General features: G+C 37.6%; 1 protein-coding gene across 11 annotated transcripts in view; it reads right to left on the bottom strand.

Annotated features, from left to right (window-relative positions):
• LOC126372957 (protein sprint) overlaps positions 1-13400 on the bottom strand; it is a 207538-nt gene that overhangs the window by 72172 nt on the left and 121966 nt on the right. For 5 of the 11 annotated variants that reach the window (XM_050018873.1, XM_050018874.1, XM_050018883.1 and 2 more), the window contains exon 2: positions 12218-12677. The exons of the other annotated variants lie outside the window; for them this stretch is intronic. In XM_050018873.1, the coding sequence (XP_049874830.1) occupies positions 12218-12624 (407 nt within the window). In that variant the 5' untranslated portion in view covers positions 12625-12677. The remainder of the gene's footprint in view (positions 1-12217; positions 12678-13400) is intronic. 11 annotated transcript variants of the gene reach the window in all.

Raw genomic sequence — 13400 nt, 5'->3', positions numbered from 1 at the left:
AACTGACCACTTGTGAAATGTAGGTACTAATGAAAGCAGTATAATAATTATCACGCAAGAGACGTATCACGAAAAAGGACCATGAAATAACAGTACCTGATCCTCGCCTCAAGCGTCTAGTAACGTAATACCAGTTGCAGTGAGTGGATACCTAGCAATAAAGTAGAATTTACCCGCGAGCCCCGAAGCGTCCCTGAGTGGGAATACACCGTATGATCGCCCGAGGCTTCGGTAAAGTGCATTGCTTTTATTGCGAATGCTGATATTTTGGTATTTATATGTACTCTATATTTTATGCTTTTCGATCATGGGTACGTACCCTTGTAATGTAAAAAAGACTGACATTACTTTAGACTACTAAAACTTTCTTCAAAATCGACGTTCAGAAATGACATTCTCTGAAGCCGAAAGACGTTTAATTTTAAATAAAATTGACTATAGATTTGGTTAGCTATCCAAATAATATTGTATTCTTTATTTGACTATCCTAGAAATCAACTTACCGTATGTTATACCTTAAAAGTAAATAATTTGATCTTTCACAAAAACAGAATACATTTCCATTAATAAATTAACAACAAAACCCAATGAAAGCCTGAGGCAGTAATTCGATCTGCTCTGAAAATTTACCCTTTGGGCGCCAGCGGAACAAGGGATTGTGAAAGCAAAGCCTCGTACAAAGGGAAAAACAAAAACATTGGATTGGCAGCGAAAACCAATTAATTAGAGGGAATAATAATAGTATTTTTCTAAGAAGGAAAAAGGAAAACCTATTTCAAGTCATTTGTAAAAAACACGAAAGCGACTTACCTAAGAAACATCAAATTAGAAATCAACTTGAAATCAAGAGAAATATAAACAACGCGACGCAAAAAACGTACTTAAATCATAGGTGAATTTCATCGGTATGCAGGTACTCGTGTAGTTGTAGATGGTAAATACTCAAACACGTAGGTATATGCAAGTATAGTTTAAATACTGGGTAATAAAGACCGAACTCTAGATTGGGGGAGTTGTATCCTAGGACATTAGTCAGTAGACTGGAAACCGGAGATAATTGCACTAAATAAAGCATTGTGACCCTCTCAGCCGTATATCGCATGTATGAGACTTGCAAAATATAGATATTTCTACACAGTAGGTACCGTTGTATTATATTTGATGTCATAAAATGATTGATACTTACATACATTGATTTCTTCTTGATGTGTGTGATGTTTCATACATGTTTTGAGAAAAGAAAAATGTATTTATCACGCTCTACTTCCAGTTTGTCGTAGCAGCTGTACATCGAGATATAGATAGCTTTGTAAGGAATTAAAAGAGTTTTAGCTAAGAAATCTATACAACAAAACAGACAACTACTTATCATTATTATTACAAAATATACATACATACATACATAAACTCACGCCCGTAATCCCAAATGGGGTGGGCAGAGCCACAAGTAATCAAAGACAACTTGCAGCCACTGTTGATACGAAGTCCTAAGATGGATATGATGAACCTTATGGTGATAAGGGATCAGCCTATCGCCCATAACATTAGTCCATCATGTTAGAGGACGCAATCCCTCTGTCGGTTTTTACGACATGCCCGGGAAGACAAGCAGCTACAAAATATAGCCACGTTTTAATATCCAATTACTGCTTAATACACGTAAATATTTCCAAAATTCTGATTTAATCGATGCTTTCTACTTTCTAATACAACAAGTACTTACTCAGATTATTTGACGCAACTATAAGCAGATTAAGTTTACAACATGCCAACGATAGTTTCTCTATAACCAAAGACCATTTGAGAAAACAAAAGTATCACTAGTAATTTTATTTCTAAGGGGTTAGGGTTGAAAATTGTGGAACATGGTCCTTGATTTGTGTTCTAGTGCTGGCTGATCCTGATCGCCAGTAAATTGATTCATGCAAACTATGCAATTTGTTAGGACTTGATGGACAAACTCATTACTTCGTCTTGTTTACTTATAGCTGGCGTTTCGTTCAGCAAGCTTTCAATATAATTTTATTCTAATTATTTTTTTTAATCGTCGTTGTTAGCTTTAGCATGGCTTCCATATGGGACATGGCTATAGTTAATAATAATTATAACCTTCGCAGATATATTCTATTTGCAGGAGTAAAAACTGTACCCAAAATGTCTAGGTTTACGAGATTCATTTTATCAGACAATTTAATCAGCGTGGTTGGTAAAGCTGGATGAGAAAGCAGCCTCCTTCATCCTTGGAATGCAAACATCTATTCTGTCCGGTAGTAGTAGCCTGAATGTTGGTAATGATGACGTTGAAACAGAACTACACCCGCTCATAATTTTATAACTATAGGTTGAAAGTAATTTATAATTTTATCGTTCACAGTGATTTAAATCAGTGTTATGGAAACTAAGCGAGTGATTGATGTTGCAATCAACTAACTAGATTCTCGGTACCACCTGTGCGCTTATGTAACTGATTTATTTTGAAAATATTGTAAAGAATAAAGTCTAGATATTGCAATAAGTTTCCTTCGGTGTATTTCAGTTTCTTTAAATAAAAGTTTGGTGCAAAGCTATCCTTATCAATTTGTTTAACTTTCTGTGCTTAGACAATATTTTTGTATTCAATGAAAACTGGACCTACTTCTACTTAAGAGATTATCCAGCTACATGCATAGTCGCATACAGCACCGTAATATCAATCATGAAGGGACGGCGTCAATCCGCTTAGAGCTTAATTAATGTCTGATGCAGAGATCAGCCGGCCTTTATCTTCTGATTGACCTGGCGCGACTATGGCACCATCAAATAACTATAAAGGGATATTGTCACAATGTCTGTGAAGGTTATACTTTGGTTTTACTGTACACGAGGCATGGTACTCATTTGATTACTTCGGAAAATGTAGAGGCCGCGTATTGTTAGCAATAACGCCGCTATTATGAACCTTTTTAATTGTATATCTGTGTTGTATGTTCCTTTTGTGCAATGAAGTATTGTGTATTGTATTGTTGATTGTTGTTCATTGGACATTGTGGTACTTGCTTGATGGTAATGTAAGGAATCACTGTCGATAAGTAATAAGAACTATACATGTTTGCATGCGCTGATGTAAGGAAATATAAATGTAGGTACTTTACACATAGTAACCGGTATCAGTCATCACCTGCAATGCTATCATGGTTAGCTACATTTCTTAAGTCATGCTCCATATGAAAAGTAGACGATAAAAGAGACTCGACTCCTCCTGTTTTTTTTCACTATACTAAACAGTATGTCATTTGATCCATTACCTTATACTTAAAACATTATAGACGCTTTTTCTACAGACAAGAATGTTACACTTGTGAAATGGAGTTGAAACCGTTGAAAGCACATGAGTTTGAAAATGACAATATGATCGTCCGCATCTAAACACACGTGTGCTACAAACATACTGACAGTAATGATGATAGTGCTTTGGGTGTAAATGGAAACGCGTCCGATGATTATGAATAAGAGAAAAAAATAAATTAATAGTAAAGGCAAAAAAACACGCTTGACAGAATAAGGAAGCGAGGTAGAGTTGAATAATGTGTTTACAACAGTACACACATCGGATTGTGAAGATTACGAAGCAAACAATACCAAAATTGTAGTCTCACTATTATTATCTACATTTGAGTTAGGTTGGATGGATATCGACACTATTATCAGTAGCAGAAGAGAATTTAAAATTGGTTCATTACAGCAAAGGCAATTATTATAAGCATCATAGAGTAGCGACAATGCGTATAATGAATGAGTCATAGCGAATCACTGACAGACAGTAAGCGTTCGACAAAGTCTGGCACAACGGCTTGATCTACAAGCTTTATTCACTGGGAGTGCCAGACCGTCTCGTGCACATCATACGAGACTTCCTCTCAAATCGAACCTTTCGCTACCGCGTGGAGGGGACGCTCTCGTCACCGCACCCGATACATGCCGGAGTCCCACAAGGCTCCGTCCTCTCCCCTTTACTATTTTCATTATATACTAGTGACATTCCCAAATCCCCTAATACCGAATTAGCTTTATTTGCGGATGATACAGCCATCTATTCTTCGTGCCGTGGTCGAGTTATGATGACCGGAATCCTCCAACGCGCGGCCAATGCCTTGGGCAAGTGGTTTCGCAAATGGAGAATCGAGGTAAACCCGGAGAAAAGTGCAGCGGTGTACTTTTCAAAGGGCTATTATAACACGCCACGGTCACGCCGTCAACTTAAAGTCATCACGATGTTTGGCAAGCCGATCCCTTGGGAGGAGCAAGTCAAATATCTCGGCGTAGTCTTAGATAGACGTCTTACTTTCAAGGCCCATATCAAACGAGTGCGCGATCGCGCCGCGTTTGTAATGGGCCGTCTTCATTGTCTCCTTAACAAGCGAAGTAAATTGTCCCTTAGGAATAAGGTGAAAATCTACACGACTTGCATCCGTCCGATCATGACCTATGCAGGGGTAGTTTTCGCTCACGCGAGCCCCTCTCAAATTCACCGTCTACAAGTAATACAAAATCGTTTCATGCGGAAAGCCACGGGAGCTCCGTGGTTCCTTCGCAATGAAAATCTGCACATTGACCTAGGTCTGCCAACCATTGCCCAATGGCTCAAATTAGCTTCCAAACGTTTTTTCGATTCTGCTCCGCACCACCCAAATCCCCTGGTAGTTGCGGCTTCCGAGTACATTCCGCTTAGGGACGGTACTGAAAAGTATCGGCGTCCGAGGGACGTAATATACGATCCCGACGACCCGATTACTCTAGCCATAGCGGCAGCCAATCAGCTCGCGACACCAAACACTTCAGGTCCCCGATACCGACCCCGCCGGCGTGGTCGACGATTTCCCTCATTCAGCGCTTATCGCTATCGACCCACTAGGGTCGATTAATTCTTTCAAATATTATTCCTCTCAGACGACGCCCTGAGCCGAGGTTCGCGCCCAACTGGGCACCCTCAGGCCTGTTGTCTTAAACGTTGTACCGGGTGAGAGCCTTCAGCGCTCCCCATTTGTCCGGCCAAGTAGTTAATGCCATCTGCGGCAAATCTACAATAAGTCACGTCAAAAAAAAAAAAAAAAAAAAAACTGACAGACAGAAGGAATCCCTATGAATGTAGTAGATACGGGGGCAACGCGTGAGTCAGGCGCTTCGACTGAAGCCGATCAATTTCCTGTAGGTATTGCGTACGAGTGCATTGCGGTGACGAACTGATGATACTTTCTGTTTATATTATAGTTATATGTAATTATTCTCACTTAATTAGCTTTGTGTGCAACGAAAACAGTGACATATTATTAGAAACATATTAATGCTGATAGCAGATCCAAATTCTTTCGCACCGTACGCGTTGTCAGATTTTTAAATTTTTCACAGAAATATTAACTCTATTACAGAACAGAAGGTAATTTCCGTTTAAATAATTTGAAAACTTTGGGTACCTACCGGTGAAAGTACACGCATTTGTAATACAGATACGAGTACCATACACAACTGAAAATTTTGACAGCGCGTACGTTGCGGTTGAATTTTGGTTTCATTTCAATTTAAATTTATAAAATAAGTATGTAAAAATATTATTGTTAGTTGGTATCAGTTTTTGACATAAATAGATGATAGAGATAGATGTCTTCTTATTCCACGAAACTCTTTGTTTTGTCTTGTCTATGTTTCATATTAGACGACTTTTCAACTTGATGGTATAAAATATAACTAAGGTATTAATTTAAGTAGTTGAGAAATACAGAACTATCACGTCAATCCGTTTAAACAAGAAAATCTAGGATTATGACATCGATGCTTGTAAAAAGAGCAAATATTTGTTCGGGCAAGCTTGAATTGATGCCAAGTAAACACACTTTAAACAGTTCCAACAAGGATTGTTTACACACTGTCATTTACGAGCATTTTGAACACCGTAATAGTTGGGCAATTTTTTCTCCATTAGTCAAAGCACACATAATGAGTACTAATTGTATTGCAGCTTGTAAATAGGGCGGCGTACGCGCATTAAATTCATTAAGTGGTCCATTCGCATGAGCCTTTAGTTAAACGGCCATTTGCACAGTTAGTGGTGGCGCCAATTTGAGAGTCAATGGGCGGAATTGTCAGCGAGCCGCATCGTGACACATATAACTGGACCCAATAGTCGCAATGAGTTTTAGATAAGACGGTATCTAAGCAGTATTGAAAAACGCTACCGATAACTCAATTCATTCATATTAAGCGAAGTGCATTCTGCAAGCTATTTATAGGCAACTCACACAGTCACATGCGTGCAATCATAACCACAATGCTGATGAATTTAACCTTATCAACAATGCGCATACATTGGCCAAAAACAAAGTCTATGTGAATGCCCTGGTTGAGAAATTTTCAACATGGCACGCATTTTGCGTGCTTACATAACAGTTTCATGCACCTAATTACGCTGTTCAATTTCCAAGTAATTACACTCTAGTTCCCCACTAAGTGTAGAATTGACGAGTTATCACGTTGGTTGGACTGCAGACGCTCGTTAGAACAGTTGAATGGGCCGAGCTGTTTTATTGTGCAAATCAGCACAATTAGCATAACAAACAACTGCACGCACCGCTGATGGCCCGTCGGTGACAGGTGGGGTGCCATCGTAAACTATGTAAACTGGTACAAGTTATAATGGGCTGTCGCTTACAAAAAGGGTGATCACGCTTTGATTCACTCGGTTCTAACGATAACATCATCCATTGTTCTCGATGAAATTTGATAGCCATGTTTGATACCACTTTAGAAAATGTTGGTTACTGCAAATCTTCCTTCAATCTCTGCATTGTTGAAAGTCTATGATTTGTTTCTGTAAGACTTTATTATCAGACATAGGGAATTAAGTTTTATACTAAGCTCGTAAAATTCCTACACTTTAAGGAACTTTAAAGAATCTCCAGTTAAGCATGTGAACCCTAGAGAAATTCAGAGAGCCTAAAAAGAATTGAGCGTGGTACATGAGTCCCGGTCTCTTGGTATCACTGGCACGTCCACCGCCGGCTGGCGTGCTCGCCAGACCGTAGCTCGCATTCATTGGCTTCTCTATGCACCACCTCGATATTTCGCCAGCACGTTTGAAAGCAAAAGCGGCTTTAAAGGGAAAATTGGCTGGAATTTTACGGACTCGTTTTCGATTGATGCGAATTTGTAGTAGCGTTGTAGAGATTGTAAAGTGTCTTTCTTTTGCTAGAAAATGTAGCATTCAATAAGTACATAAACCGTTCTTTATTACTTGGTAATTGTGTTAACGTGTGCACAACTTATAATCCTTTCTTTAGTTCAGAAAATATCACATTTTTTTCAATGCTCTCTTTTCTTTTTCTAAAACTAAAGCCTTAATTGAGGCATAATGCTCATCTCAGCAGACGAACGGACTCAGATCAGCTTTGGCAACGATCCGGTAACCGATTCAAAACAAAACCCTACCGACGTGCATTAAATAATTATCGTTCAGGAATTCCATTATCGGGAGTGACGTCCCGCGGGAGAAAGCTTCCTCCAGCCTTCAGAGACCTCCATACAACGTCCAAGTTATTGTAATGAGTACGACAGGGATATTTATGCCCAACCACGCGTCCCGAATACGCAATGAGTCCCGATGTGATCCGATATTCAGCTATTCAATAAGGGGATCGGGAATTTTGTTATTTGCGACGTTATTTACTGGGTAAACATAAGTGACAGGTGCTGATGCAGGTACGCACGTGACTGTAAAACGCAAACGGTCAGTAAATTTTAAAGTGAGAACTTAAGGGTTAATTCTATCTAGCATGGTGTTTTCAACCACTGGATTTGAAAACCTATAAATAACGATAGCATAATTTTCGTGATGATGATTATTTTATATTTCATATAGCGGACCAATAAAAAAAAGTTACAATATGTTGTTTTCTAAACGCAGCGTTTTCGCAGTCATGTAGGTACTTATGTCTCGATTGCTATTGACACAGGCTCGTGCTCACAATACGTGAGTTACGTGAGCGACATCGGGTGTAAATGTGAGTGTTACTGTTTATAAAAATATTTTTATCCATCTGGAGTAAAAATTCATTTTTCAATGTATCGTATTTCAAAATTATCATAAGATAAATCGTTTATTTCTAAAGGTTGCAAAATGTATTTTTATAAGAGCCATGCAATATCCGATAAGTAATACAAAATTCTTGGAAAAATCTTATAAAAACTTTCATTTAAGTACAGAAGAACCTGAACAAAACCGTTAGACACATAGCCATCTGTTTTTTTACAGCGAGAAAAAGCACCTAATAGCCTCGGAAGCCGTGAAAAGGGTCTTTCAAATCCTTCCACAATAGTGTGGATGTCCGGTCTTCGAAGAAAATTATTTTCCCGTCGGCCTTTTGTCCTCGCCCGTTTAAAGATGGCGTCTGGGAAAATATTATTGTGGGTCATTCTCGGCTTTTGAGGGGCGTTGACCCCGTCCATTATGGTGACAGATTTTCTGAGATTTACCAAAAGATTTTTGATTTATAATTAAAACTCGTCTTTTTTCACGTTTCAAAATTAATCACTGCAATTTTCAATTTGATTCTTTTGTTAACTTTGAATTAAGCTGTTATATATCTTGACTATGAATATAATTTCAAAATCTAAGGTTCACATTTGTAAAGTTTGATGCACTTTATGGTTTCTTGTTGTATATTATCAAATCCATCAGCTTGAACTGTGTCACTAACTAATATTTTTTGTGTACGACTTACATTTTACTTTAAAGTAACTTTATGCTAATTTTGTCAACTTTCACTGAAGTCAGGAAGTTAGAAGTTTGGAAGCGTGACTCATTTCGTTTTCTGCGAACGCCAGTAGTGTGAGGACTTGCTTCCAAACCACGCGATCCATCGTAAATCAATGGTCAGGTTTACTTAGTCGTAGCACCCCTATCCCACATAAGCCTCTTATAAAGAAAAGGCTTTATTAGACGTCTTGGGGAATAACGAAAATTGAACTACTGCAGAGAAAATAGACCTATTATAATATACTCTGTCGAAAATGATTTGATGGCCTTAGAACATAACAACAACAAACGTAACAAAGCATCACGCTTGTATCCCCGAAAGGGTAGGCAGAGATTCATCTCGTAGGAATAGTAGAGTATTGTGGTGAGTTCCTAGACTCAGATTATATCATTTAAATTGTTATTACTCACAAGTATATTAAGAATAAGTAAACTAATTAGTTGCTCAGTCACAATTGAAATTTTAGAAAATCCTTAAATAGAATTATGGACTAACAAAAGAATAATACGGTTGTTATGTCCAAAACACCAAATTAAAATGAAAATCGTGAGGTTTGTGATAAATAAGTAATTTATAATTACAGTATCACTACGGCAAAATTTATGTAGGTATTATTATTATCGTCGTTATCTTATCCTAGTACATAATACCTACTAATAACAACAAAGAGATCGATAGTCACCAATAATGGATTATCGATACAACATTAAACTACAGTCTTTCATATAAACTAAGCGCCAAGGGTCTAGAAACATAAACAGACAATTTGTTCTAAGTGCTTACATTTTATGGTATCAATAAATTGAGCAAACACTCAGTGTCGAGTAAGCAGCCCACTTAAGCAGCGCTTTCACTCTCAGACACTCGATCAAAGCTTGTCGGATTTCATATGCAAAGTTCAGGGTGCGATAAGATATTACGTTGCAGCAATATGGTTTTAAATGTTGCTAGTAGCCTACTTACACTTTTGCAATGACTGAAAAAGTATTAACAGCTTTCTGTATTGTCGTCAGTGAGCGATGGATAAGCATTTGAATGTTTTAATGATATTATTATTTAGACCAACTTCTACCAACTTACCATTATGGAACGCAATAAAAGATATGTGTGTGATTTTTTACCTGGAACTTTAAAACAATTCCACAGTCTTTTGAGTGACTTGAAAAACCGGTTTCTATTATTCTCTAATATTTTCGTTTGCGGGTTAAATGTTGCCGATTTTCGCTATCCCTCCTATAAAAGCATAATTTAGGAAAATATTATGAAGTTCGGTAGCATGTTTAGTACCAAGAAGATTAATAGCAAGTTTGCCTTTCAACACCTATCAAACTATCTGATTCTCAATCGCAAAGTTGCCCGTGGTTTATAGCACGCTCAGACGAGACATACCACGATCATCAGTCTCAAAATGACACAAAATGTTATGAAATACCGCCTCGTATGGTAACGACTATTTGCAAAAGTCAGATATGGTGAGATCGTTTTTATGATTAATGAATAGCAAGATTTAAATTTTACTTTTAATGTTGTGTACAAAATACATAATGTTCAGTGTGGCACGTAAAGTTATTCTAAATATATCATCCAGGAAAACTTGTAAAAATCAACTCAAATCACATCGGCCTAATTAAAGATGTAAATAAGTTTATAACATATAAATGTGTTTTATGATTAGTATAATATATTTGTACTTAATTAAAAGATCAGGTTTGTCGTAATTGCATTCTAATTAACTTTTAAACTAGAACGCTAAATCATATAATGTACTTCAGTTCACGAGTTTTATGACCGAATAACATTACCTACGAGTCGATAAAAATTAAAGCCGAGTTTAATGTTAAATTACCTGTCATTAATAAACATAAAGCCAAAAACTAGAGCGCCCATAACGAATAACATAAACATGTAGTTTACAAAAACGGCTATTACCGTCTTTTGGGGGAAGGAACTTAAAAAACCGGTCTAAATTGCTTTTTCAATTTGTAAAGACGAAGATTTAGTACGGGCTGGAACATCACACGGCCAGTGAAAGTCTGAGAGGAGGTAATTGGAGTAAATTACGATCAGGGACGCCTGACATGATTATTGCCTTGGCCAACGGTTTATCTATTACAGACCGGCTTCTGTTACGCAGCGACGCGGACGTTGAGATAATTTTCGGTTTTCTACGCTGCGGTTTGTTGTAGCTAGTAGCTAACTCCATTTTTTTCCATTCGCAGATAGCGGATTGCAGGTCCTTTCTTGTCTTCTGTTTCAATAAACATACAAATTCTGTCTTGAATATAAAACAAAAAACTAATTCCCTTCGTTAAAACAACGTCATACTTTATTATCAAGTGACTACATCTCAAGTTTCAGTGTACAGCGCCCTTCATCAGATAGCGGGTTATTGTTTTAAAACCAGTTATCTCGTTAATTACTGGACAAAGAAGTGTATTGTACGAGGTTCAAGCAAAATTACTACAGCAGATTTATAAACAGATTTAAATCACAAGGCGTTCTAAAGTCATATAACTCTTTCTTAAACAATTAAGTAGTAAAACAAAATACGGTTAGATTATAAATAAAAAATGTTTTCAAAGGAAAAGCAGTGGATTAATTGGCGGTCCCAAGTAAACACCATCAATATAGCCAAAGGGAAAACCGCTAAATAGAAGGGCGATAACATCTCTGTTAGTGACGACGAATCATGCGATAAACTCGGCCCCTAATAAAAAGACAAAGTACTAGAGCAGATTATTGGGCGACGTCTTATCGACGGACTTAGTCTGCCCCAAATTGAGTGAGCGAGAATTATGGACAAACTTTCTACTAACAACGAATAAAAGCTAATGAAGATTCCGATTAGATAAATGTACATAACGAACATTTTGGTAAACCAGCAATTTTGGCTCGCATAAAATACATCGTATCAAGATGCTTTCAATGTTAATGGTAAATGATGGAGTGAGCACCGTAAGTAAAGAAAAAAATCACAATTCCATTTTTCAACGAAATGATCCCTTTATTGAAATAAATTCAACCTTTATTGGATTCTCCAACCAATGTTTGTTAAACGTTTTGAGCTAATAAAAGTTATATTAAGGGAGCACGACGCGCCAAACGGGAGGAAATGAAAGCGACGAGAGAATGAAATTGGAAAACTTGTTACAAAATTACTTGGGACGAAAAAAGAAAATAAATAAGGCCTAAAAGTTTCTGAACGAGCGTATTTACCTGACATGGGGGATCGTGTTTGTAGGATTTGCACATATTTTTCATTTTGATGTGAATCTTGTAAGTATTTATGTAAGTATATATTTTATGCTTAAAAACTTGAACTACTACTTAATATTTTGATTTTAAAAAACATTTTGTAATAAAAATAATGTATTTTGTTAAGTATTTGCTGTAAATTTGAACTGACATGTAAACAGCGTCTTCTAACTTACCTTTTATTCCAGTTTCCGATTTCGGCATAACGTCTGCCGTTGGCGCCTGCACTCCGCCTTACTTCATTTCCTCTGAAACTGTGCACAGTGTTTCCATTCGGTGTTAATATTCCGCTCTGGGTGTTATTGTTCCGCTCCCTGTTCCTCGGAAAGGTTCCAGTTCCGGCGCGGAACGTCGCCAGCTGCGGCGTTTGTTCCGGAGCGAACTGCTGGAGTGGAAGCGTCACGTTGCCGCTCCAACTCTTCCGATTCACAGCGAAAGTTTTGAACGTCCCATTACCATTCGTCGGTGAAGGCACCACCCCGCAGAAACTGCTCCGATTGTGGCTGTTCTTAATGAACGCACTGTTCTGTAAGGCCACTTGCGGCTTTATCGGCACCAACGGTGACGCCTGGTCAATAGACATCGTTTTTAGACAATCGTAGGCCTAACCTACTTTTGTTTTATCTACATTTTTGTCTGTAAAGAAAGAAATCATTATGTTAACCTCATAATTTCGTGTTTCAGCTTTTTTGTGAGCATCAACAGATCTGCTTTATCATTTTTTTCTGGCATTGTTTAAGCTTTTGGTGTGCGTGTGTTATACTTTTAAGACTTTGTCTTCCTTTCAGCGCGTATTAATGCGGAACAGTTATGCAAATGATCAATTTAGGGCGGCCGTGACATGCCATTTAGTATCGATGGTAGAAGCTTTGTCAACAGTCAGTTGACATGGCAGCCTACAAGAACATTATGAAGAGCAATCGCACAATAGGGTTCAATTTAGGTTAATGGGTGGAGTTCCGTAACAGCCGAAACGATACGCTAACGAAGGCACTTGTAGAGGCACTTTAATGAAAGACATTTGATAGGTATTCGATTGCTGGTTCTGATTGCAAAATTTCTAACGAATAATATTTATTTCAATGAAATTGTTATAAGTATTAGTAAGTACTTACACAATATAACTTTACAAAGGTTAAAATATACATATGTGTGAAGGCTTATCTAATAACCGGACGTTATCAATAGAGAAACTGTAGATTGTTGCGTGGCAAGACTTGCAACGTTGAAGATTAATAGAAAATAATGGAAATCTGACTGCTAGACTTATCTGCGCATACATGGGGTCAACCTTGGTATGGTCAGTTAAACTCATTTGTTAGGAGCGTCCTGCGTATGCCTATTGTAGACAATTCTGTT

Source organism: Pectinophora gossypiella, chromosome 15 (assembly GCF_024362695.1).
Source record: "Pectinophora gossypiella chromosome 15, ilPecGoss1.1, whole genome shotgun sequence".
In the NCBI taxonomy this organism is placed as follows: Eukaryota; Metazoa; Arthropoda; class Insecta; order Lepidoptera; family Gelechiidae; genus Pectinophora; species Pectinophora gossypiella.
The sequence above is the reverse complement of the archived record's forward strand: the minus strand, read 5'-3'. Positions and strand labels throughout refer to the sequence as shown.